The 27,875-nt window shown below is 37.9% G+C and overlaps 1 protein-coding gene across 1 annotated transcript; it reads left to right on the top strand.

Annotated features, from left to right (window-relative positions):
- The first annotated feature begins 261 nt into the window (after positions 1–261).
- Positions 262–27,875, top strand: vapal (VAMP (vesicle-associated membrane protein)-associated protein A, like). The gene is made up of 6 exons (XM_081374033.1): positions 262–608; positions 12,967–13,119; positions 14,756–14,859; positions 15,608–15,688; positions 18,264–18,446; positions 27,180–27,875. Exons 1-6 carry the CDS (start codon positions 551–553, stop codon positions 27,339–27,341), a joined length of 741 nt encoding a protein of 246 aa, XP_081230159.1. The 5' UTR covers positions 262–550; the 3' UTR covers positions 27,342–27,875.

Genomic DNA, 27,875 nt, shown 5'->3' with positions numbered 1-27,875 from the left:
TGACGCAGGAATAATAATTTGGTGTATAATTACTGTAGTTCCTCTATATGTTAGGCATTAACAATGAACTATAAAAAACTACAGACTTATAAAAGTAATGCTTTAAATCATAGTTATGAAATTATGCCATAAAAAGTCATAATTATGGCATGGAAATATCTCATAATTTCAATTTAGACTTAGTATGCCAAAAAAAAAAAAATAATTAAGTCATCATTTTGACTTTTATTCTAAATTATGAATTAGTATGTCAATAATTTTGACTTTCTAAAACGTTTAACTGGGAGAATGTTCTCGGTCCAAAGGCCACGGGGCCGAAATTACAGCTTATATTGAATTTATTTACCAATATGGACTTAACAAATCGAGTTTAGTTAAAAAAAAAACAAAAAAACAACGACGATGGATTAACAGAACGCGAACAGACCGCCCCGCGCGTCCATGTGGGAACGCGCTGCGCACTCCCGCCGCCGGCGCGCTCACTGAGTGACTCAGTGGAAGGGTTTGGGATTGACCTCCGGAACCAACCGTCACCTTCCCGGCCAGAAACATGTCCAAACTGGAGCAAATCCTCGTCTTAGACCCTCCGAACGACCTGAAATTCAAAGGTAAGGGAGTAACGCTGACATTCAGTGGGGTTTAGTAAACTGTAAGCGGGGTTTGTTACGCTATTATGCAGAAAAGCGGTGTGGGCCGCGTTGGATCCCCGCGCTCGATTAACTGACAAGCGGCCGCTCCTGCTCGCGCGTCCCGGTCTCACAACACACAGTCAGCAGGGAGGCGACTGGACCTGGTGTCGGTTTGGATTCGTTTGTCAGGCTTGTTTAACACTGCCACGTCATTTTAAGGGAACAAATGCAGAAATGTAGCTGTCCAGTGCTTACGTGGATGCGTTAATGAAGAAAAACCTTTGAATTAAAGTACTGTTACTGTACCGTTGTACTTCGGTATGATATAGCATTATAAACCAAAATATGTGCATGGTACTTTTAAAAGAAACTCAATTCATTTCAGGTACCATGGTACTGCCATGTTTATTTTGGAATGTACCATGGTACTTCCTTATGGAGTAGTGAAGGTATTTTATTACGAAGGTATATATCAAAGTACAGTAGCTTTACCATCTGATAGCTTCTCTCGTCATATTATACCGTAGTACTTTATTTTCCAATCTTGTAGATGGCACCATCTTAAAATTTAAAAGTCATTTATCTCTTATGAACATAAATGTATTTATTTTTTCCTCTCACTATAGTAATACTGTTAAATGTATTATTTGATTTTAATCTACTTTCTACTAATCTACTCTAATCTACTTTTTCTTTATTTATATTCATCAAATTTGAATCTAATTTAATCTGTTTAATAGATTAATTATTTATTTACTTAAATGATGTGTATTGTCAAAAGCGTTATACAAATAAACGTGTATTGAATTGAACTTATTTATTTCAATGTTATTATTTATTCCAGTCAAATGTTTGGGTTTGTTTATTTATTTTTAAATGTATATCTTTAGGCCTATTTGTTTATTTAATTTTAATCTACTTTTTATTTATATATGCATTTATCAATTTTTGTTTATTTTAATCTAATTTAATTAGTCTTAATAGATTAATTAATGAGTAATATTTTTTAGAATTTTAATTTAAAATAATTAATAATTGTATTATTTATATTTATGATTTTTTTTTTTTTTCACATTTGTTTACAGCCGGCGTCTCCAGACTCCAGTTTGAAAACCTCAGTACCTTATACTGTAAATACCATGGTATATCTCAAAGTACCATGACATTCCCAGCTGATACAACACTGTACAGGAGTTCGTACAGTATCAGATGGTCATAGTACCATAGGAATGGATTATTACCTTTATGTACCGCGGTATCTGCTCCAATACGCCATAATTAATGGAGCGGCTCATGTATAGGTGGGATTATATTTGGGAGTGTTTTTACGATAGTTGGTCTGTGTTTGTTCTCTGAGGCGTCCTGGATAATGAGTAACTAATGCTGTGATACGGCTGATTGTAACCGAAGACGTTCTGGAGTCTGTTTTGTGAGACTCTGGGAACAGATGATCAACCAAAACTCAATTAAATTGACTTGTTTAATGGCGAAATACTCAACGGTGTTCGTCAGATGTAGGCTTTGTAATCCTGATCTGAGTCGGACTCTGAGACGCGATTCAGTGCTGGACTCTTCAAACTCCCGAAAGCATGTGGAAATGTTTACAGAAAAAGTGTAATAACATTTAAATGTAAACAAATAATAAAAGCTATAAATAAATACATAATTACATTAAAATAAATAAACAAATAAATATAAATTAAATCAAAATAAATGAATAAACACAGTACTATAACAGTACTTTAATGAGTTAGAAAGAACATAAAATAACTTAAATATAAATTATCAATAATACTTCCCCAAAATTTCAGATATAATTTTAACATTTAATTATAATATTCTAAATATGTTTAGAGAAACGGTGTAAAAAAAAAATAGATTAAAAATACACATTTGATATGAATAAATTAATAAAATAAATGCATAAATAGCAAATATTAAAGTAAAAATTAGATAGTAATAAATTAATAAAATATATAACGATGAACAAATTAAAATTAATTGTAAAAATAACCAAAAAATATATACAAATATAATGTAATATGATATTTAATATTATATAATATACAAATATAAAAATCAATAATACACAGTACAGTACTTTAGTGAATAGAACAAAATTTATATTTTACACATTTATAATATTTATTTTTTACAGTATAAATTGGGTCTTTTCCAGTTCCTCGCATGAGAATAATAATATAACTCAATCTAAAGGATTGAAAACCTGATTATTGGGTCAGAACGCAGATCTGAATGTTCTGGTGTGGTTCTGTCAGAAGTTTAAGAGTTAAAGGTGAATCGTTGTCATTTAGGAATAAAATCGCAGGTGTGTTTGAATTGAGATTGCGATATTTTAGCAATTAATTGTGTAATTTTTTGCATTGAACCAGATGTTGTGATACAACAGTATTGTTTAAAAGGTTGTGGTTGGTAAGATTTGTTGATGCTTTGAAAGAGTCTCTTATATCATAAGACTGCACTTATTTGATCAAAAATACAGTAAAAATTATGAAATATTATTGTAATGTAAATCATCTGTTCTCTATGTGAATATACAGTAAAGTGTAATTTATATCATGTGATCAAAGCTGAATGTTCAGCATCATTACTCCAGTCTTCAGAGTCACATGATCCTTCAGAAATCACTCTAATATGAGGATTTGATGATCAAGAAACATTTATGATTATTATCAATATTGAAAACTGCTTCATATTTTATTTGTCATGATTCTTCGATGAATAGAAAGTTCAAAAGAACCGCATTTAATTGAAATAGAATCTTTTGTAACATTATAAATGTCTATTTTGATCAATTTCATGCATCCTTCATGAATAAAAATATTAATTTCTTTTAAAGACCCCACACTTGTAAACTGTAGTCTAGGATCTGCTTGATTTTGGGTTATGCCTTTGAATTATTAATAACGTCTTTGCATGAGAAAGACTTTGGTGAGGTTCTGGAGCCTGAGATAAAGTGTCTGGGCGTCTTGGCAGGGAGTTTGACGTACGGCCGGACTCTCGAGACCTGCGTTCAAGATCTTAATCATGTTTTTTTGGGCAAGTTCTGCTGACAGTAAGTGGCAGCATGAGATTATGATTAGAAACAGATCTTTATTTATTCCTCCTGAACTTCCTCTGATCTGGTAGCGGTGCTGTCGTTTAGGGTCATCAAGATGTCATAACTTCAGTCGTTAATACCTGAAGAATTTCATTATTCTTAATTGGAAATTTAATACCACAGCAAAGACTAAATCAGTTTGTTATAATCCGTTTTATTGTCTTTTTCAGTATTTCAGTAAGTATGTTTAGTTTTCTATTTTTTGTATTTATTTCAGCGAACGAAAACATTCACTTTAGAGCGATTGATCGTTAAAAGAGCGCTATTATATTGTTACGCCAGTAGGTGGCGATACAATTAAAACAAATCTACTTTCCATTGAATCGTTAATTCAAGAGATTCGTTCAAAAACGCTGATTCATTCGAGTAATGAAACGAGTCCTGACTGAGTCGTTGAATCATTCATTCAACCCGATTAACAAGAAAACAATTCAAATTAATTAAATATTTAGACTGCAATTAACATTTTGTCAGAAGCTCCTGCTCTGAAGAACCGTAAATTGTCAATCCCAGAATCCTCAGTGGGACAGCTCACATTTCATTTCATTCGTATTATTTATGTACATTGTGTAGGGTTTTCATGTTGTTAAACGAATTTTTATTGTGTTATTTTAGTGTCATGTTCTCGCAATTGTGAGTTTATATCTCATGATTCTAAGAAAGAAGTCAGAATTTTTTTTCTTTCTCAATTTCCAGTTTAATTCTCACAAATTTGAGACAAAAGGTATAAACTCTGAATTGCAAGCAAAAAAAAAGAAAGGTCAGAATTACGAGATTAAAAGGTTGCAATTAGCTTTTTTATTTTTTTTATTTTGTGGTGTAAACGAGCTTCCAGAGGATGGTTACTCCATTTAGTTTGATGAATATAAAATCTTCCTAATAACAAAAACAAATCGATAACATAAAAGTTACCCGCCGAATTGACAACACGCTGATGTCAGACGCACAAACCAATCAATGTCGAGATGCAGCCCACAGAGATGATGACGCAAGTGTGTCATGTAAAGTTCTTTAGTGCGCTCGCATAATTGCAATGTGAAACCAAACCAAAACTTATCGAATGTATAAAATGTATCAACAACAACTTTGGTGCGGACCTTCAGATGTGAAAACGCCCTAAATTGTAATTTTTATGCCAAGTTCACACTACACGATTTTCACAGTAGTCGGGCCACTGTTCTTCTCATTCAGCCACTGCTGTGTTCACACACACGATGGGGTTTCACACCGCACGACTTTACAAGAGAATCGCTGACAACTTCTGTCTGATCCACAAACTACATTTCACAATCAAACACACGCGAGAAGTGATAAGGAAATAACACAAGATCACATGTGAGACTGAAATTGTTATTAAAAATTATAGCATCTATTAGGCCGTGTGTCCACCAACGTGTTTTTTCACGTGGCTGGCGTATATTTTCAATTGTTTTCAATGGGAGCGCCGCCATTTTAAAACGTTACGAGGCGCTGAGCGTTTTTTTTTTTTTTTTTTTTTACGCTGAAGCACTCAGGGTTTTTTACAGGTCGTCGAGAGTTGAAGAATGTTCAACTTTGGGTAAAACGCAGCGCTCATCACTGTCACTTTTTACCCAACCGTCCAATCACAGTGGAGGAGGGCGGGACTAATATCACACCGACCAGCCGCCACATTCCACTTGTACGATGTCAACAGACGACAACAACAAGCATAATAACAGAACAAAATAATTTAAAACAAGAGCTAAAGAAAATACGTTACATTGTATCGACATTTTAATACAGAATCAACACAGAAACAAAATATGTGTGAAATGAGATACTAGTAACACTTTCGCGGATATTCCGTATCATAACAAGCAAAGAAAAAAATGCTGCGCTGCCAAAACGCTCAAGCGCCCACAGCTAGGCGTTTAGCTGGCTAGGGGACACGCGGCCTTAGAAGCGAGAAGATTTGTGATCCAATTTGTCTGTCCGCTGATTTGCGGCGAAAAGAAGAAGGAAAAAAAACAGATTATGCAGGAGGAAATGTTTGGGAGACGAGAGCAAGGATTGTGTTTTGAGGAAGCGAAATGCATTAAATATCTGTTCATCTCTAATGGTTATTGGATTATTAACTGCATAAATCACATGTTGGCATCGTGTTTGGTTGGAGTGTGATGCTCTTGAAATAGACATTTTCCATGTGTTCATGTACGGTTTATCCACGCGTTCCCGCCGGTAGGGATGGGACGGTATGGAAATTTAATATCACGATAATAGTGACCAAAATTATCGCGATTATCAATATTATCACGGTTTTGTTAAAACGAGATGAAAGTGTTCAAAAAGAGTTGATGCTCACACTGAAGACATTTTAACAAGTTTTATATTTGAAAATCAACAAACAACAAATAAAACAAGCAGCTCTATGCACTTTTTAAAGCATTTCCCTCCTTATAATGAATTAATACATAGCAACGCATTATAAGACCGCGCACATGCATTTTAACGGCCACCTAGTGTTAAGTAGTGTTCATGACATGAATGTTAATGTGCCTTTAAGATAACTACTTCTATGGTGTAGCCTACATTATTGTATGCATGCTGTTTTTATGTGAGCGCGCACGCACAGTGAGAGTGAGATTACTCGCGCAAAGAGGAAGATGACTGCTCTACTGCTGACCGTTGTTTTATTATAATGTGTTTACTTCCACTTTGATTTGTTGCGTGTTTTAGAGTGTTTTCTTTTCCCTTTTAACATTCGCTCTTCGACATGTATGTGAAGAGTGTGCTTAACTGAGAGGAAACATCTATAAAAGTCTCGTGGAACTACTAGTTCATTTGCACTGTCATGTATTCTTCATCTGGGCAGACTTCAAACTCTCTGACAGACGTTACAACATGTATCACAACGGACGCGCTCTCTCGTTTCATTCAAATACAATTTCCGTCTTGCGTCTCCGTTTTTAATTGTATTGAAAATTAATAAGAGTTGATTTGTTGTTTACAGAGTTTGATAATATTGTTGTGATCATCTTATCTGAACGATTGCTTTGTACGCTGTACATGATTTATAAAAAGGTAAGAAAACATTCATCTCAATTCAATGTCCCCGTAATTAGCCTATGTGGTAAAAAAAAAAAAATCGGTGTAGTAAGTGTATAATGAATATAAATTATTATCCCTTAAATGTCACTCTTAATAGTCTTTTTTGAACTTGTTCGTTCGTCTTTGGCTAAGCCACTTGATGTGAACTTTACTCAACTGCGGAAGTTTCACGTTTATTGATATAAAATAGTTCAACTTAAAACAACATTTCATGCCCAATTATTTCCCAGACGTAGTTTTGGTATTGAGGTCAAAGTTAACTTGCCTTGCGTTCGCTATACAACAGTCGGTGATGGTCACAAGACGACTCGGCAGATCTGAAGTTATTGCAGCGACTTTTTCTTGTGCATGTTCTGCTGACAGGGTGACCATCCTCGATTAAGTTTCCCTCAGGACTTTTGTTAAAGCCAAAATATGACCACACATCAGAATTGGTTCTAAGGCTGAAAAATCTCCCGAACACGGTCACTGCCTTCCGCAATTCCTTCTTGAATAAAAAAAAACATTGCGCGCTGCGCCTGCGTCAGACTGTTGCTGCCTGAACAGGATCAAAATCGTGATAATCAAACACGGTTTTAATGATAATTAAATTTTAAACGATAATACTAACCGTCAGTACATTTTATCGTGGTTTATCGTGAAACCGGTAATCGTCCCATCCCTACTCGCCGGGTTGATTAATCCCAATACTGCAGGTTTCCTGAAATGTTACGTTGAAAATATGCAAATTAGGCATTATCTAATTAAATATGCATTTGCATACATTTCTAGAAATTTGAACATTGAATGAAGCCAGATTCATAATTCATTGGGATGTAAATCAGAAAATTGACCATGTTTTTAATATAATATGATAAATGAGCAAACCTTCAGAATATACACCGCCTTTAAAGATGTGAAATCTATAGATGCAATAAAATAAACACTTAAATGCGTATTTTGGATGTTTTCTTTCTACTAGTCTGTAATGTTATGGAAGCAAAATAGGCTCAAAATTGCATGAAAAACATTGATTTATCAGGTTATATCTAATGTAAACATGTCAATAATTTATTTAACTATCCTAACTGTTGCTCCATTAGTAGTTGAGCTTAAACGAATAACTGTATGTACAGTAGAAGAACAGAAAACTGGTATTGTCGTCTGGCATCGGACAGAAGAAATCTTCCCATTAGGAATCATGAACGTATGTTTGACCCGAAGTCACACCGATTTTGATTAGATTTCTCTCTCATCCTTGACATGATTATGATTCCCTCCGATGCTTCTCTGATGTGAGTTTATTCACTTCTCATGTTGCGCACAACAATCCTCCTTCTCACAAGTTCAACAGAAGCTAATTTCCAAGGTCGAGCATCTGGTATTTACAAAAATAAGTCCATTCCTTGGCTTGGTCCTGCAGGACTCCTCTAATCCACTAATGTGTGACATGCTCAGTCATAAGATCCTGGCTTTTGAAGGCTAATTGCATGTCATCTCCGTTCATCTGATCCAAAAGACCAGCGGAAAAGCTGAGGCGGGATTTGATTGAGGAGAGATGCTGGTTGTACCAAATTGTCCTGTTTTCTGTCATATAAATAAACGTTAATTTCCATGCAAATTCTGGTGGACAATAGGGCTGAGTAACGATATCGATTCTTAAATCCCGAGAGTCGATTAGTCATCCTGTTCTCAGTTGATAAATGAATGGAACATTGTAACGCGCATCTCATCCAATAAATCACAATAATCTTTGTGCTTTGTTACTATTGATATGAAACAAAGTCTCAGATTTCAAATTACGGCCATTTTCTTGCGAAATTCAAAAACATAAATAGCGTTTTGTCGCTGTGCCGTGAGATCGCTCTGGCTCAGCTCTAGAGAAGCACATGATCTTCTCCTCCGCCTTAATAACACCAGTTACAGCGCGAAATCAACATGAGTGAGCGTCTGAAAGTGTGTTAAAAGATGAGTACAACTTATCGAAGTCCGTATCATGTGACATGGAATCGCCCAATCAGTGTTTCAACCGTGGAAAGACGTCAGTAAACAATGTCATGTAACGTCACATTTACCTCAGAAAAACCATATCCAGTGACCATAAACTCGTCAGTCAGCAAGAACAATTAACTCTGGAGCATTTTGCTAAATATAGGCTATGCACCATATTACATATTCATAATAATTGTTAATGTTCTTCAATATTTAATGCATGTTTAAATAAATCTAGCAAGTTTTTATGACAGCCACCATTTAAATGTTTACATTTCATATAACTTTATTATTATAAAAATAAGTGTAATTTAAATGTTTGTATACAAATCAGTTAATTTTTACCTTCAATATTATAGTAGGTTAATGAAGACTATAGGCTACCACTGACTCCCATAGTTTACAGCATTAGTGAAGAGATTTTAAATTTACCATGTCCAGATATCCAAAATAATCAATATTGAATCGAATCGAATTGCAAGCTTGTGAATCGAAATCTAATCGAATTGTGAAATTTGTGTCAATACCCAGCCCTAGTGGCCAATATAAAGCTCATAGGCTGATATGAAATCGCGCTAATTAAACCGAATTGAAGATTACTAAAAAAAAATTTTTTTTTTAATTCTTATTTTAAATTCGTTTTTTTTATTAGAATTTTTTATTAATTTTACTGAATCTGAATTAAAAAATGCAAGCCATTAAAATAACCACTCTTTCGTTTAAAGCAACGAAAAAATTGGACAAAAAATAGGCCTATGTTAAAATATTAAATATCAATGTTTTCATATCTATTTGTCAAAGTATTAATCTTCATTCAAGTCTATGCAACAGAATCAGATTTAACAAATTTATTTTTTGACCAATTATCAAAATAATGTGTAGTCCTGCAAAGCTCTTATTATCAGAGCGTGTGAGCAGATAGCAGGTGATAATTGTATAATTTTAACAATATTATTTCACAAACGGAGGTTTTATTTCTCGCGCCGCTAATGTAATTTCTCCTGCTAACGTCGTGACACCGTCTCTGTTGCGTCTTTGTACTTTAGTGCGCTTCAAGCACACATGCCAACTTTAACATCGTTTAAATGATGATGTTATAAAGAATAATTAGCCTCCACATTTATGGATCATATGTTTCTAATACATGTTTTGCACAGAAGAAGGTTTCTCCGGCATCTGAACGAGTGAAACCAGGTCTGGAATAAACCACATGATGTGATAGATCAACTCAAAGCAGGATCCCCACACACTAAAGCTCCAGTGCAGTAATTAAACCGTGTTCTTGATTGCTATAAATATGAAAGTTGCATTTACCACAGTGACATCACTTACCACACACACACTTAATAAAATAAGATGTTGAACGAACTTGATTAAATTGAAGTAAACTTTTCCACGAAAATGAATTACATTTTTCCAACAAAATCTAATTTGTTTGAAATGATTTATTGTGATCTTGTTGTATGAACTTAAATTCATTTAGTCATTCCTGCTAGATAAAGTTTTGTCAGGTTGACCACATTTAATGTTTGCCCTGCCTAAAATTATAATTTTAGCTAATTTGACTCTACAGTTATTTCCAATGATAGAAGCTACTAGTGTTCAATATAATTAAAACCAGTTTTTACAGTGTAATATTGAATATTACTTATGCAGGTTTTTGAAAGAGGTTTAATGCATGTGTAGTGTATACTGAGTGTCCACAGCTCTAAACTAAACACACTCTTCTGCATAACGCTAACCACAAAATTTAAAAACATTACAGAAAGTCCTCTAAGTTTCTAACATAACTGAATATTAAACACTAACATTAACTAACAACATCTTTCCATTTACAGAAAAACACATGAAAAAACACTTTAATCCATAAATTTACCTTCCTAATGCAGTCCCTTGCAAAGCATGCTGGGAACTACAGATCCACTGCCCAGTTAGTGGTCAACAAAAATGATTCATGTAGTTTTCACACAAATTAATTAAGTAAACTTCAGTTTTTTAAATATATTAGGTTGATTGAACACAATTAAATTAAGTTGTGACAAAATATTAAACAATAGTGTTACTTTAGCTTATTTTAATTTTTAATTTAATTTTTTTTAAATTGAGATTTACAAATGATCTGAAAGCTGAATAAATGAGCTTTGCTTTGATGTTTGGTTTGTTATGATACAACTATTGAACATCTGGAATCTGAGAGTGCAAAAAAATCGAAACATTGAGAAAATCTCCTTTAAAGTTGTTCATTTATGTTGACGATTGTGCAGCATTCATCACATAAATACATGTTTTATATATTTACGGTAGGAAATTTACAAATATCTTTAATTAATATCCTCACGATTATTGACCCATATAGTGTATTGTTGGCTTTTGCCTCATAACCCGTGCTACTTGTGTCTGGTTTTGTGATCAAGGGTCTGCTTCTCTGCGTTGCGTTTTCCCGGTGTATTGTGGGAGTGTATGGCGTGATGTGCTTCCAGTCGTACGAGGTTTAATGACGGTCAGCGTCATTGATTTATGGCTCTATTTAAAAGACCTTTAAAGCAGTGCAGCTGAAATGCCAGTAAATTGTGATTTTATGGTAATTGAGGAATTACATGATTCAATAAGGCGTCTGAAACACACGAGTCTTTGTGCCGGTGTGTTCGAGTCTCGTCTCGGTTTGACGTGTCGGCATCTCTGTTCTCATGACACTCGCTCAGTTATTATTATCATCTTTAAGCGGTGATGTGAGATTATGAGTTAGTCAAAATTGATGTGCAACATTGTTAACAAATGAAGAAAGCGATATTAACTTTTGTTTTTACACATTAAAATCATTAGTTAATTTTTATTAGCCTAATTAACATAATTTTAAGATGCATGCGTTATAGTAGGGCTGCAACTTACTGTTATTTTGATAATCGATTTTTTTTTTGATCAATCAGATGAAAAATCTAAATTATACATTAAAAAAGCTTTAAATTCATTATTTTAAACAATGTTATTCCACATCCTGATTATGTGTAATATGAAAACTGTTTAATATAAAGCTTATAAAAACTTTAAATTACTATTTTAATAAGAAATATATAATATAATAAGCAAAAACAAAAGTACAGAATAGTGTTATAATTTTTTTATAGATTTTTTTTATTTTACCCAGAACAACACGATAGAAAATGTCATATATTTTGAGTGAATGTTCATTAGAGATGTACGATATATCGGGCAATACATGTATTTAATGCTATCATTATCGGCCCCACGTAAGAAAATTTGGTCGATATATTAGAACCGATTATAAATAATGGATTATTTCCTTCAGATGTTCAACATGATGGTTTTGAATTGCTTAAACTTATTGGAATCATTCCAAAAAAGGAAAATGCAGTAAAGTGCAACATGTGCTGTAATATCGGCTACATAACATTAAAATGAGAACATCATAATTGTGTGTTTAGGACATGGCTTTTAATGGTGAGACTTGTGTTTTTGTAATCAGGCTCTCAGAATCATATACGTTTTATTGGCCAATATATCGGTTATCGGCTTTTCCAATATAAAGAGTTATCGGTATCGGTCAAAATAGAATAGAATAGAATGAGGCATTTATATATATATATATAGGCATTAAAATGTTCCGTTGCACCCCAGTGTTCGTGACCCCTAATGTTCGTGACCCCTAATGTTCGTGACCCCTAATGTTCGTGACCCTTAATGTTCGTGACCCTTAATGTTCGTGACCCTTAATGTTCGTGACCCCCTAATGTTCGTGACCCTTAATGTTCGTGACCCCTAATGTTCGTGACCCTTAATGTTCGTGACCCCTAATGTTCGTGACCCCTAATGTTCGTGACCCCTAATGTTCGTGACCCTTAATGTTCGTGACCCCTAATGTTCGTGACCCCTAATGTTCGTGACCCCTAATGTTCGTGACCCCTAATGTTCGTGACCCTTAATGTTCGTGACCCTTAATGTTCGTGACCCCTGATGTTCGTGACCCTTAATGTTCGTGACCCCTAATGTTCGTGACCCCTAATGTTCGTGACCCCTGATGTTCGTGACCCTTAATGTTCGTGACCCCTAATGTTCGTGACCCTTAATGTTCGTGACCCCCTAATGTTCGTGACCCTTAATGTTCGTGACCCCTAATGTTCATGAGTTCCTGTTGTGATGTTCTCCTCCTCTTCTCAGGTCCTTTCACAGATGTCGTCACTGCTAACCTGAAGCTAAAGAATCCTTCAGAGAAGAAAGTATGTTTCAAAGTGAAGACCACAGCACCGCGCAGATACTGCGTACGACCCAACAGTGGGATCATCGAGCCCGGAGCCACGCTCACCATCTCAGGTCAGAACCGTAGACTGTACAGAAACATGGGCGTAGTGTGTGTGACGTCACCCGAAGTGTTTCTGAAGAGCGTTCTTGAAGCCCAAAGTGGGCGGAGCCGGCCATCTTGGCAGCGCATCACTCGCGGATTAGCTGAGGTGACGTGACGCTAACAGACAGCAGACAAACGGCTAGCAGTGACATCAGCGGCAATCCACCTGTCACTCAAGTGGCCACGCCCTTAATTAGGCTGAACTTTAAGTCTTAATATAATTTAAATGGATGAGTTGCATAAAAATTCACCCCCCTCACAGTCGTCATGAAGGACAAAATTAGCTATATAGACCAAAAACATATTTTTTTTTTTATGCTGTAAAGTTGGGCATTTTAACATGGGGGTTTATGGGATTGACTCTCTTTTGGAGCCTGTCTCTTGTGGCCAGTCGCTGAACTGCAGTTTAAGTCACTTCAGTGTCGAATCAAGAGAGAGAGAGAAGTTTGACACTGGGTTATAGCACAGGACCCAAAGTATTCAGCCAGAAAAGAACATTCATTTTCTATCGAAATGGTTTGGGTGGGCCCAAATTGTTGGCCAAGATGGTGGTCTTTAATTCGTGCTTCTCCGACGGCACATTTTAGCCAGGGTTATCATAGTTAACTAAATTTAAAACTATAATAAATGCTGCACTGAGTTAGGAGACCAGTTTTAGGATTTTTAGGCAAACCGTTCTTAAGTTATAAGCAAAAAGAGGCATTTTTCATATCTCCTGACCAGTAGGTGGCGCTGTGCCGAAACTCTGCATGTAGCCTCAGATAATGCTTTTGATGACATGCACCAATTTTCGTCCCAATGCACTAAAGTTTTTAAAGTTAAATGGGAAAACAAAATAACTTGCGTTACTTATTTGAAAAACTAACTCAGATATTTTGTTGTAAATTTTACTAGTTACTTTAAAAAGTAATCTGATTACATAACTCAGGTTGCTTGTAATGAGTGACCCCCTACACTGGTTATAAGATTAACGTCAATCAGATATTATGTTGAATTTTTGCGGAAGTACATTGGGAAAAAAGATCGATTCGTGTCTTTTGAGAATCGATATCGAATCGACCACATTTTAAAAAAACAAAATCAAAAAATGTGTATTTGCCCAGCCCTGCATGTGACCCGTGCTTTACATTCCAGGATGTGTGTGAAGAACAGACACAGAGCTAAACTGTTATTTCCTGAAAATCATCCACAAACATCCATCATTGATTCAGTGAGTCAAACTTCAGCGAGCGAATCATTCAGAATCGATTTTCTCCAGTGATTGAACAGAAGAATGAATCAGACATCGGTGCCTCGCTCATAAACTCATGAATACGGCAGTGAATATTGACTTTTTCTCGCACGAAGCATTATTTTATGATGCTTTATTGTTCTTTTTGAAGCTTTAAAACTTCTTTCATTATGATTGAAAATCTCTCCATTTGTTCCACAGAAGAAAGTTAGTTATGTGAGCTTTTACTGTTGTCATATTTAGATTATTTACTGTTTCTTATGCAGAATAATATAGTTTTGAGTTTTAATTATGTGCAGATTAGTCCAGGCCGTGTGTATTACTAGAGTGTTTAGAAATGCGGTTAATATTGTTGATGTTTGTGTTTGTCTCAGTTATGCTGCAGCCGTTTGATTACGACCCCAACGAGAAAAGCAAACACAAGTTCATGGTACAGGCCATCTTCGCCCCGGGAACCCTCGCAGACACAGAAGCCTTGGTGAGTGTGTGTGAGAGAGAGAGAGAGAGAGAGAGAGAGAGAGAGAGAGAGAGAGAGAGAGAGAGAGAGAGAGAGAGAGAGAGAGAGAGAGAGAGAGAGAGAGAGAGAGAGAGAGAGAGTGAGAGAGTGAGAGAGTGAGAGAGTGAGAGAGTGAGAGAGAGAGAGAAAGAGAGTGTGTGAGAGAGTGTGTGAGAGAGAGAGAGAAAGAGAGTGTGTGAGAGAGAGAGAGAAAGAGAGTGAGTGAGAGAGTGTGTGAGAGAGAGAGAGAAAGAGAGTGAGTGAGTGAGTGAGTGAGTGAGTGAGACTGTGTGAGAGACTGTGTGAGAGACTGTGTGAGAGACTGTGTGAGAGAAAGTGTGTGTGTGTGAGAGAGAGAGTGTGTGTGTGTGTGTGTGTGTGTGTGTGTGTGTAGGGCTGCTGTAACTGCATGTTCACACCAGCTGATGGCAGCAAACAGCCATTAGCTCCCTTGTTTTAGCCTGACATCAAGTCAGAAAAATCTAATTAATAATGCAGTGGTTGTCCACACACAAGTGAGTGTGTGTGAGAGAGTTTTCATTACAAAAACATCTTAACTAAAAATCCTGTCCTGTTTATTAAACACTGAGAAAGTCAAAAGTTAAGAGGATGTTTCTGTAGTACATGCATCTCGGGTCTGGTTTTATTGGGTCAAACAACGTGTGTGTGTGTGTGTGTGTGTGTGCGCGCGCCAGTGGTTGATGAATTGCCTGTTCTTCATGTGTTTCAGTGGAAAGACGCGAAACCAGATGAGCTCATGGATTCCAAACTCAGATGCGTGTTCGAGCTGCCGTCTGAAAACGATAAAGTGGTGAGTGTGTGTGTGTGTGTGTGTGTGTGTGTGTGTGTGTGTGTGTGTGTGTGTGTGTGTGTGTGGTTCAGAGAGACGACAGGGAGGAGCCGAGAGCGTGTGGATTCCCCTCTTACATGCTTCTGTAAACTGAGTTATAGCTGTGCTTTAACAGCAGAAAGAGCTCGACTCAGAACATTCACACGTATCTTTAAAGTGCTGGAAGTGATTTTATTTTCCTGGAATATTTCCTGAAATTCAATTTTAAAAAATTAAGTTTGAGATGATAAAAGTCTTAAATGGTAAAACCAAAAGCTTTGATAAAATAAATGCAACCGCTGCGTGTTCAAAGTCTAAATGCGTCACTGTTTTGGCCTTTTATATAATTAGAAACATTATTTAACACATTCAATATATAGATTTTGCTAGAATATAGGCTATATTTTGTAATATATATTGATATATTAGTATTGAATAAAACAAACAGACATTTTAAACCTGTTTTGCATTTGAATGTCTTACAGGTACAGATTTATTTTCACATTAAATGAGTTTTATATGTAGGAATGTACATTATTAATTTAATATGCGCATGTCTTAAAGCTCTCTTGCTTCGGTTAGCAAAACGCCTGAAACCACTTACAGCACTTTTATATTAATTTTTTTTTTACAGTAACTAGAGATTCTTCATTTTTGTTATCTTCAATAACACTTGAGCAGTTTTGTTTTCACTCTTAATGCTTGCATGCTCTTCACCAACACTGACACACACCAGGGCTGCATGATTTATAGAAATAATACAGAGATTTATCAGATTGCAGAATTAAATAAATAAATGCGCTGCACATTTCAGAGTGAAGCGCGTAAATGTGTTCATTTACAGGCGAGTAACTAATATCTGCATCTGCTCTGAGTTTGTGTTTCCGGTGTCTCTCGATTCCAGTAATTTAAGCTCTAATAAACAGTGTTATGCTGCTTGATATTACAATCTGGTATTTGTTATCATGCTATTTTAATATATCATAATCATAAACACCCTGGTTTGTATGGTTTGTAGCGTACATAGTTGTACCGTTTACTGCACTTCGCTATTCTTTTAGTTATTTTACTTTTTTTTTTTTACCTACAGCGGCTTATAAAACACACATTCACATAAAATAGCTTGCAAAATAAGCTCATATTCATATTCATCAACTTGTTATGAGAAACGCTTGAAAATAAACGGTTGAGCTTTAAGAGATTCTTGCGGTTTTCCGCCAAAATAAATAAAAGCTTTGTTTTAACGTTCCAAAATGAATAAATATTAGTATTGGAAAAATATATAGATTTTTCCTAGTTCATATTTTTAATTTTATGGTGAAATATATTATTTCTTTAAAAAAATAAATAAATAAATAATTATTATCTCATAACAAGTTGAATAATTAAAAAGTCATATTCATATATAATCACACAATTTTGGGGCAAATTATGCAGCCCAACAGATAATCAGTGTTATTTAAATATCATTGCGATAAAATAAATATGCATATTTAAAAATTTACTATACATTTTTTTTGTTGTTTTGAATTAGTTTTTATTATTATATCTTATGTTTTAATTTGAACGTTAGTATTTTTGTTGTGTTGTTATTTTTTTATTATTGTTTTTTCATATATATATATATATATATATATATATATATATACAGTTTTTTATAAATTTTTATTTCAGTTTTAGTTATTTTAGTACCTCAAGTTAAACTAAATGAAAATGAGGAATGCTGCTTTGACAGCTAGCTGAAATAAATATATATATAATTTTTATATAAATTTTTTTGTATTTTTTATTTCATTTCAGTTCATGTTTGTTTATATCAAGTAATACACTTTTTTATGGTTTTAGCTAACTATAATAACCCTGTAAGCCACTTTAGATAAAACCATTTACAAAATGAATAAATGTAAATAAGCACAGCAAACCTAGAGCGATTTTATTTTATTTTTTCCTCTAAACACACACACGCGCATCACTTCCTGTTTCTCCGTTGCGTCCCAGCGCTCTAAGGCCAGGACTGTTTCCCACTGGATCAGTGCCACTCCGGCTTTGGCCTGGACGAAGATCCGCTCGCCGGTGTTCAACCGGCCGCCACACATTCCCACCACAGCCAGTGTTAGAACCCGGAGCACTGCAGGGTCAGAGGTCAAGGGTCAGAGCAGGCAGGACACGTGCTCAGGCCAGAGAGCCTTTAGTAGGGTAGGTCAAAGGTCAGCAGGGTCAGCAGGAGAAACATGGCAAGTCACCTTTATAAAGATACTTATACATAATCACACGCATATTTATATGTAATCACAGGTCTAGAAATCGGACATTTTAAATGAGGCTTCCTCGTATATCCAGGTTTTCCAAGCTTTATTTATATAGCACTTTTTACAATACTGAGTGTTTCAAAGCAGCTTTACAGAGATAACAGGAAAATAATGCAACAAAGTTTGTTTCTAGAAGAAAATAGCGTCACAGTCCAGCTTAAGTACGTTCTGGGATGTTTCTTTTTTTTTTGTAAAAAAGTTATTTAGTTCGTTTTTATATATATGTGTATGTTCCCGTTCTCCCCCAGAACGACGTCGACGCTCCTGTTAAATCTGCTAGCGTGCTAAACTCCTCTAAAGTGGACGGGTCGCTGCCACCCAAACCCGTCAGCGCCGCCCTGGACGACTCGGAGAAGAAGAAGGTTCTGGAGGAGTGCAAACGCTTGCAGTCCGAGGCCATCAAGCTGAACGAGGAGAACCGCCAGCTTAAGGTGAAGCAGGAGTCACATGCACATTTACTGCTCACTCACCATTGTGTAGGGCTGGGACACAAAACAGGCTCACATGGGTAAATTTTTGTTAAATTGAGATGTATTCATAATCTGAAAGCTGAATAAATAAGCTTTTCATTGATGTATGGTTTGTTAGGATAGGACAATATTTGGCTGAGATACAACTATTAAAAATCTGGAATCTGAGGACGCAAGAATCTAAACATTGAGAAAATCTCCTTTAAAGTTGTTCATTTATGTTCATGATTGTGCAGCATTCACTGCAGAGGGCCCTCTAGTCTAGTTTTTAACAGCAGAGGGCACTCTAGGCTAGTTTTTAACAGCAGAGGGCGCTCTAGGCTAGTTTTTAACAGCAGAAGGCCCTCTAGTCTAGTTTTTAACAGCAGAGGGCGCTCTAGGCTAGTTTTTAACAGCAGAAGGCCCTCTAGTCTAGTTTTTAACAGCAGAGGGCGCTCTAGTCTAGTTTTTAACAGCAGAGGGCGCTCTAGGCTAGTTTTTAACAGCAGAAGGCCCTCTAGTCTAGTTTTTAACAGCAGAGGGCGCTCTAGTCTAGTTTTTAACAGCAGAGAGCGCTCTAGGCTAGTTTTTAACAGCAGAGGGCGCTCTAGGCTAGTTTTTAACAGCAGAAGGCCCTCTAGTCTAGTTTTTAACAGCAGAGGGCGCTCTAGTCTAGTTTTTAACAGCAGAGGGCGCACTATGCTAGTTTTAAACAGCAGAGGGCGCTCTAGGCTAGTTTTAAACAGCAGAGGGCCCTCTAGGCTAGCTTTTAACAGCAGATGGCGCTCTAGGCTAGTTTTAAACAGCAGAGGGCGCTCTAGGCTAGTTTTAAACAGCAGAGGGCGCTCTAGGCTAGCTTTTAACAGCAGAGGGCGCTCTAGGCTAGCTTTTAACAGCAGATGGCGCTCTAGGCTAGCTTTTAACAGCAGAGGGCGCTGTAGGCTAGTTTTAACAGCAGAGGGCGCTCTAGGCTAGTTTTAAACAGCAGAGGGCGCTCTAGGCTAGCTTTTAACAGCAGAGGGCGCTCTAGGCTAGCTTTTAACAGCAGAGGGCGCTCTAGGCTAGTTTTTAACAGCAGAGGGCGCTCTAGGCTAGTTTTAAACAGCAGAGGGCCCTCTAGGCTAGCTTTTAACAGCAGAGGGCCCTCTAGGCTAGCTTTTAACAGCAGAAGGCGCTCTAGGCTAGTTTTTAACAGCAGAGGGCGCTCTAGGCTAGTTTTTAACAGCAGAGGGCGCTCTAGGCTAGCATTTAACAGCCGAGGGCCCTCTAGGCTAGCTTTTAACAGCAGAGGGCCCTCTAGGCTAGTTTTTAACAGCAGAGGGCGCTCTAGTCTAGTTTTTAACAGCAGAGGGCCCTCTAGGCTAGTTTTTAACAGCAGAGGGCGCTCTAGGCTAGTTTTAAACAGCAGAGGGCGCTCTAGGCTAGCATTTAACAGCCGAGGGCCCTCTAGGCTAGCTTTTAACAGCAGAAGGCACTCTAGGCTAGTTTTTAACAGCAGAGGGCGCTCTAGTCTAGTTTTTAACAGCAGAGGGCCCTCTAGGCTAGCTTTTAACAGCAGATGGCACTCTAGTCTAGTTTTAAACAGCAGAGGGCGCTCTAGGCTAGCTTTTAACAGCAGAGGGCGCTCTAGGCTAGTTTTTAACAGCAGAGGGCCCTCTAGGCTAGTTTTTAACAGCAGAGGGCGCTCTAGTCTAGTTTTTAACAGCAGAGGGCCCTCTAGGCTAGCTTTTAACAGCAGAGGGCCCTCTAGGCTAGTTTTTAACAGCAGAGGGCGCTCTAGTCTAGTTTTTAACAGCAGAGGGCGCTCTAGGCTAGCTTTTAACAGCAGATGGCACTCTAGTCTAGTTTTAAACAGCAGAGGGCGCTCTAGGCTAGCTTTTAACAGCAGAGGGCCCTCTAGGCTAGTTTTTAACAGCAGAGGGCGCTCTAGTCTAGTTTTTAACAGCAGAGGGCCCTCTAGGCTAGCTTTTAACAGCAGATGGCACTCTAGTCTAGTTTTAAACAGCAGAGGGCGCTCTAGGCTAGCTTTTAACAGCAGAGGGCGCTCTAGGCTAGTTTTTAACAGCAGAGGGCGCTCTAAGCTAGTTTTTAACAGCAGAAGGCACTCTAGTCTAGTTTTTAACAGCAGAGGGCGCACTAGTCTAGTTTTAAACAGCAGAGGGCGCTCTAGGCTAGCTTTTAACAGCAGAGGGCGCTCTAGGCTAGTGGCTAGTTTTTAAACGGCAGAGGGCGCTCTAGGCTAGTTTTTAACAGCAGAGGGCGCTCTAGGCTAGTTTTAAACAGCAGAGGGCGCTCTAGGCTAGCTTTTAACAGCAGATGGCGCTCTAGTCTAGTTTTTAACAGCAGAGGGCGCTCTAGGCTAGTTTTTAACAGCAGAAGGCACTCTAGTCTAGTTTTTAACAGCAGAGGGCGCACTAGTCTAGTTTTAAACAGCAGAGGGCGCTCTAGGCTAGCTTTTAACAGCAGAGGGCGCTCTAGGCTAGTGGCTAGTTTTTAAACGGCAGAGGGCGCTCTAGGCTAGTTTTTAACAGCAGAGGGCGCTCTAGGCTAGTTTTAAACAGCAGAGGGCGCTCTAGGCTAGTTTTAAACAGCAGAGGGCGCTCTAGGCTAGTTTTTAACAGCAGAGGGCGCTCTAGGCTAGTTTTAAACAGCAGAGGGCGCTCTAGGCTAGTTTTAAACAGCAGAGGGCGCTCTAGGCTAGTTTTTAACAGCAGAGGGCGCTCTAGGCTAGTTTTAAACAGCAGAGGGCGCTCTAGGCTAGCTTTTAACAGCAGAGGGCGCTCTAGGCTAGCTTTTAACAGCAGAGGGCGCTCTAGTCTAGTTTTTAACAGCAGAGGGCGCTCTAAGCTAGTTTTTAACAGCAGAAGGCACTCTAGTCTAGTTTTTAACAGCAGAGGGCGCACTAGGCTAGCTTTTAACAGCAGAGGGCGCTCTAAGCTAGTTTTTAACAGCAGAAGGCACTCTAGTCTAGTTTTAAACAGCAGAGGGCGCTCTAGGCTAGTTTTTAAACAGCAGAGGGCGCTCTAGGCTAGTTTTTAACAGCAGAAGGCACTCTAGTCTAGTTTTAAACAGCAGAGGGCGCTCTAGGCTAGTTTTTAAACAGCAGAGGGCGCTCTAGGCTAGTGGCTAGTTTTTAAACGGCAGAGGGCGCTCTAGGCTAGTTTTTAACAGCAGAGGGCGCTCTAGGCTAGTTTTAAACAGCAGAGGGCGCTCTAGGCTAGCTTTTAACAGCAGATGGCGCTCTAGTCTAGTTTCTAACAGCAGAGGGCGCTCTAGGCTAGTTTTAAACAGCAGAGGGCGCTCTAAGCTAGCTCTTAACACCAGAGGGCGCTCTAGGCTAGCTTTTAACAGCAGAGGGCACTCTAGGCTAGTTTTAAACAGCAGAGGGCGCTCTAGGCTAGTTTTTAACAGCAGAGGGCGCTCTAGGCTGTTTTTTTTAAACGGCAGAGGGCGCTCTAGGCTAGTTTTTAACAGCAGAGGGTGCTAGGGATGGGCATAATTAATCGACGATCGATAATCGACCGTTAAGAATTTCATCGATCTCGTTTATTTGTTATCGATTAATCTAATGCAGGTTGCGTTGCGTAGTGTGAGTCTTGAAGCAATGGAATTGATTTTAGCGCGGAGGTACCTGTGCTGTGCATCCCGGCAACGTCAGTCCCCTCAGAACAGGTGTTTTCGGCGGCTGGACTGGCTGTCACCAGGTTGCGGTCGCGTCTGATCCCAGATCATGTCAACATGCTTATCTTTCTCAACAGAAATCAGTGGACTGGTGCAGAAGTTCTATGGGAACTTCATGCGTTTTCTCAGATCGGATAGCGATCTGATTTATCAAAACGATTCCATTTACACCCGGTCATATAAATGTGTTTTTGCAAAACGGATATAAATCCGATCTTGAATTCCCGCGCTACACATTTAAATTGTTGCACGTCCGAAAGCAACTGATATGAGCTGCATTTTATTGATCATCAGCGATAATTTCTAAATCAAAGACTGCAACAATATTGTGGCAACAGCCCTGGTAAGATCATTTCGGTTCTTTACTTTTAATGAAGATGATTGTGTGTTGATGAATGACTTTCACTTTGATTTGCGATAGTTTGCACGTTGGCTTGATGAATAGATGCTCATCTGTGGTGATGCGTGTTCCACTAACGCCGTCATATCTGGCTATAACATGACATATAGCCTAGGCCTATAAAACGCTCTCACATGTTTATTTCTTAGCATTTTTGGGATAAGTCAAATTTACATATGTAGTTTCAACAACCAGATGCATTTACTCTTGTCCAGTTTCGTCTGGAATGCGTCTCAGATCTCCTCCTGAAGTGGTTTGAGCGATAGGGTTTAAATCCGCCTCGAATGCGTTTCGGAGGGCATTTACACCTGGTCTTTTCACGATCGGATAGCTATCCGATCACAGAAAACGGATGAAGTGGCCATGCATGGGTCTCTGTTCAAGAACGCCGGCTCGCTGTTTTAGAGCACCGCAGGGCATATCTTCAAGTCTACCGAACGTCCAGTTTCACTGCCACAAGTTGATCTTCTTGTAATAAAGATCTCATCGAGGACAAACAAACTGTATTTTTGTATTTTCATTGCATTTTTAATTTATAAAAAGTTCTAGGCTAGTTTTTAACAGCAGATAACGTTCTAGGCTAGTTTTTAACAGCAGATGGCGCTCTAGGCTAGCTTTTAACAGCAGAGGGCGCTCTAGGCTAGTTTTAAACAGCAGATGGCGCTCTAGGCTAGTTTTTAAACAGCAGAGTGCGCTCTAGGCTAGTTTTTAAACAGCAGAGGGCGCTCTAGGCTAGTTTTAAACAGCAGATGGCGCTCTAGGCTAGTTTTTAAACAGCAGAGGGCGCTCTAGGCTAGTTTTTAAACAGCAGAGGGCGCTCTAGGCTAGCGTTTAACAGCAGAGGGCGCTCTAGGCTAGTTTTAAACAGCAGAGGGCGCTCTAGGCTAGTTTTTAAACAGCAGAGGGCGCTCTAGGCTAGTTTTTAACCTGTTAAGCTGCAACCCCACTTTTGAAAAATCCCAAGAAATGACATACCCAAACTGAAACAGATACAGTTCATGAACCCTTTGTACTAAAAGCACAAGTATGATCTCATTTGAAAGCTGACACCTGGCAGTTTATTGTAATGTAGAATTAATTATTGTCATAAGGACAAAAATTGTTATAAATAGCTTCAAAGTTTTGTAAAGTTATTAGAAATTATTTTTTTATGAAACATCCTCATGAAAATAAAATTGAAGTTGGCCCTGGAGCAATCTAGAAATGCACTACAGCTAATGCCACATGTCTAAACATTTTATGTTTAAAATCTTAAGATAATAAGTCCAAAACTCTGTATTTAGTGAAATGTTTTTCAAGACCATGTCATGTGACTTTATTTTGATTTGATGCTAAAATGCTACTGATGTTTATTGTCTTCTTCTAACCATCTATGCAGTATATTGTCTTTATTGTTTTGTGGTGCAAACGAGCCCCATTCAGTCTCAGTCTCCCCCTGCACACATTCACACCTCTCCAGCCTGGTTATGGCTGTAAATATGCATTTCTTTTGTCTGCATTAGTTACTAACGACTGGCTATTCACATGCTATTCATATGGTTTCAGTCACTAATTTCTTTTCTCAAAGTCCACCCTTACATTCTAAACTGTTTTAAATGCATTTCTTGAATAAAGAAACATTTCAGTAAGCATTCAAAAAATAATAAAAATATAACTTCTAGGTGGCAGGTGCACCTAGGGCTAGCTAGCATGTTAGCTTAGCACACCATCAATACACGACAATTTATGAGATTAAAACCATGTTTGTGCTTATAAACTTACTTTATAAAGCAAATCGAGTATTTTAAATAATTTTCTGTGATCTAATTTGGCTTCAGATAAAAAAATCAGACAGAAAATATACTATTGTATACTGTTCTGCACAATGATAGTCTATATAGATTAGCATTACATTATAAATATAATCTATTATTATGGAAATACCTGGCATGGTTTGAAAAACACAGGTAACTCAAATATCATAGCAAACATGTTTATTGTCTTCAAAACGACTGTATCTCCATGTTACAGCCATAGTTACAGCGCGATCTGTTGTTAGCTGTGTGTGTGTTCGAGGCTTCCTGGATTGTCACATGATTATGGCACTTCTTCATGTTCTAATACTGTGCACAGGGCGGCGAGGGCGCCCTCAGGCTATTGGTATGAATTGAAAACACATTAACAGAGTATACAAACGCTCATAATGATTACATCGACGCATTTGGGTATAAATTCAATAAATATTATTCCTGTCTATAGAAATCTGATGTAAACCTATGAGAATATATCAATATTTCTCCAAATCTGCACATTTTTTAGCTAAAAGCCCGGAAGGACGTTGTTTTGTGTATCGCTGTCATGACGACGGCACGGGAGTTTTTTTATGAATGAAAGCGGCTGACGCGCATAATTCATATCAAAGGTATCGACTCATTTTTTCATTTCATAACTCCTGACACAAATTAAGAAATAACTGTCGCTATAAGTTTCTCAGAATACAATAGTGGTCAAATTCTGAAACTTGAGTCTTATATCTTTTTAATGATGTATAGTTTGTCAAGGTATAACATTAAATCTGATAGTAACTTTGAACTATTTATAAAAAAAACCGCTTCAGTGCGCCCGCGCTCTGGCAACGGTTAACAGGTTAAACAGCAGAGGGCGCTCTAGGCTAGTTTTTAACAGCAGATGGCGCTCTAGGCTAGTTTTTAAACAGCAGAGGGCGCTCTAGGCTAGTTTTTAAACAGCAGAGGGCGCTCTAGGCTAGCGTTTAACAGCAAGAGGGCGCTCTAGGCTAGTTTTTAACCGGTCAGTCGGACATATGCCGGTCAAATGCATTTGGGTGATGCACTTTTGATACAACTTTTGATGTTCAAAAGTTATAACTGTTTCAAATGTGAATTCTGAACTAGTGGTGGCGCTATAGAGTTGCTCCTAGAAAACCCAAAGTTGGTCAGATTACTATTCATTACCATCACTACAAGTGTACCAATTTACACCATTGTCCTCCTTACTGTTCATAGCGCTGCCGTAAGGGGATTCCGCACCGGATAGTTCTCGGAACGAGCCAGCAGTGTTTCCCCGAGAACTAGCGGTTCCTGCAGGAACGTTTTCCTGGTTGCATTCGCACCGCCAGTAGGAACTCTGAAGTGACGTTGTTGGGACGTTTATTTTGACGGCGCTGATGACGACTGAGCTCACAGTGCTCACATTCTCCTGTTCATTAGTTTACGATCTGTCTAATACATCATTAGATAAAATAATGTTTCCATTACAGATTTGCGCAAAACTTTTGCGATTTTTATTTATTTATTTATTTATTTATTTATTTTAAATGTCGACAAAAAACTATTGCGAAATGACGGCGTTTCCATTAACCGATGTTATGCCACTAAAACTTAATTTTGTCCTCTCGCGATCAGTAAAATCATTCCAGAAACCATGGCAACGGACGTTGGCAGGTTTATGTACTATATCCCAGCCGCCGCACTGGCCATTATTATTAACAGAAGGAGATGTATGTGTGTTTAAGCATTAATGGTGAGGAACGACCCTTATGCTGTGAGCGGCTCATATGAGGAGTTTCTGGGTGTTTCTCCCTCAGATCTGCTTCGAGGTCTTGATTGTGGGATTTATTTGAGGTTTAGAATCCATTATTCCTCTAATTCTTTTGTCTTTTATGAATTTAATAAAGAGCTCTGTCTCGTATTCTGTCCAAACACACCACCTCATCTACGTCAGGTGACCTGCAAATGCGCAAAAACTGTTTCCATTGCAGTTTTGTGAAATATTCCTTCTTCGAATTGACTGAAACACCTCCTCATGCGAGCGGAAAAACTTTATTGCGATAAATGCGAGTTTTTACGAAATTGACGTGTTTCCATCGGGCGTAGTTTCAATTCGCAATTTCAATTTGAAAAAAATAATAATATTTTTAGTATTTTTTTTAATGGTTTTGAGTAGTTTATTTATGGTTTTCAGTGTTTTTTTGGTGATTTCAAGGTGGTCCTAGGTGATTATAGGTGAATTATTATTTTTTTATTATTTGGTTTTTGATCGTTTTTGATGGTTTTGAGTAGTTTATGTATGATTTCCGGTGGTTTTTGATGGTTTTGAGGTGGTTTGGGGTAATTTTAGGTAGTTTTTGTTTGTTTTAACTTGGTTTTTACTTGTTTCTTATAGTTTTGAGTAGTTTATGTGTGGTTTCCGGTGATTTTTAGTGGTTTTAAGGTGGTTTTGGGTGCTTTTAGGTGTTTTTGGTGTATTATTTTTTTTTTTATGGTTTTATGTATGGCTTTCAGCGGTTCTTTGGTGGTTGAATGGAATTTTGTCACGGATAGTTCCTATAGCGCTGATTTAGACTCGAATCTGAAGTAGGAGCTCAATTAGTTCCTCCAAAAGGAGTTCCTAAAACTAAAATAGTTCCTTGTTCCTGCGGTGCGAACACGCCAAAATCCGGGAACTATGAATATGTTCCTCCGGTGCGAAAGCTCCCATAGACTCCCACTGGATAAAGTTGAATAATATTTGCAATTCCAATAGGAGCCGAAAGAGTTTTTCCCTCTGTAACTGAACACGATGGTGACCGGCCTAATCCCATGATGCATCTCTTCATCGGATAAACTAACGCTGTTTTTGTTTGTGTTTGTCATCAGGACGAGGGTTTGAGACTGAGAAAGTTCCAGCGCAGCGAACACGCGACGACCAATTCCAGGCCTCCGATTGGACGAGAGTCCGCAACCAGTTCGCTCCCTTCACTCCTGGTCGTCATCGCCGCCATCTTCATCGGATTCTTCCTCGGAAAGTTCATCCTGTAGACGAAGGCGGATCTGACGAACGGTTTTGGCACGAGCGATCGATGGTGTTGACGAAGTTTGGCCCGCATCATCATCATCATCATCATCATCACCCCCCCGACGGGCCGACCAGCGACTCCATCTTTGTTTGTTTTGGTTCACATGCTGTTTATGTGTCGAGGAGTGGACGTTATGAACTGGTTCATTAGGACGGATGAAGGCGAATCCCCCCCCCAAACCCCCATCTTAGTTTTACTAAAACGATTGAAAAGTGTAAATGTCATCATTTTTAATCCTTCCATCCAAAACAAACGCGCATGTGCTGATGATGTCATCAACGGTCGACCGAGCAACACGGGTGCCTCCTTTCCTTCACGTGTACATTTGTTCTTCTTCTCTGTTCCTAACAATACCAATGCAGACTGTTTTATTACTGTAATTATCATTTATGAATTATATTATTAATGTACTTTCTTCTCTGAACTGCATTTATCCACACAAATGTTCACTGACGTACTAGACGACATTGAAGAAATAAACAGGAAAAAATATGTG

Source organism: Scardinius erythrophthalmus, assembly GCF_964197995.2.
Source record: "Scardinius erythrophthalmus genome assembly, chromosome: 9".
NCBI classification, from domain to species: Eukaryota; Metazoa; Chordata; class Actinopteri; order Cypriniformes; family Leuciscidae; genus Scardinius; species Scardinius erythrophthalmus.
Note: the sequence above shows the minus strand (reverse complement) of the source record. Positions and strands in the feature narration are given on the sequence as shown.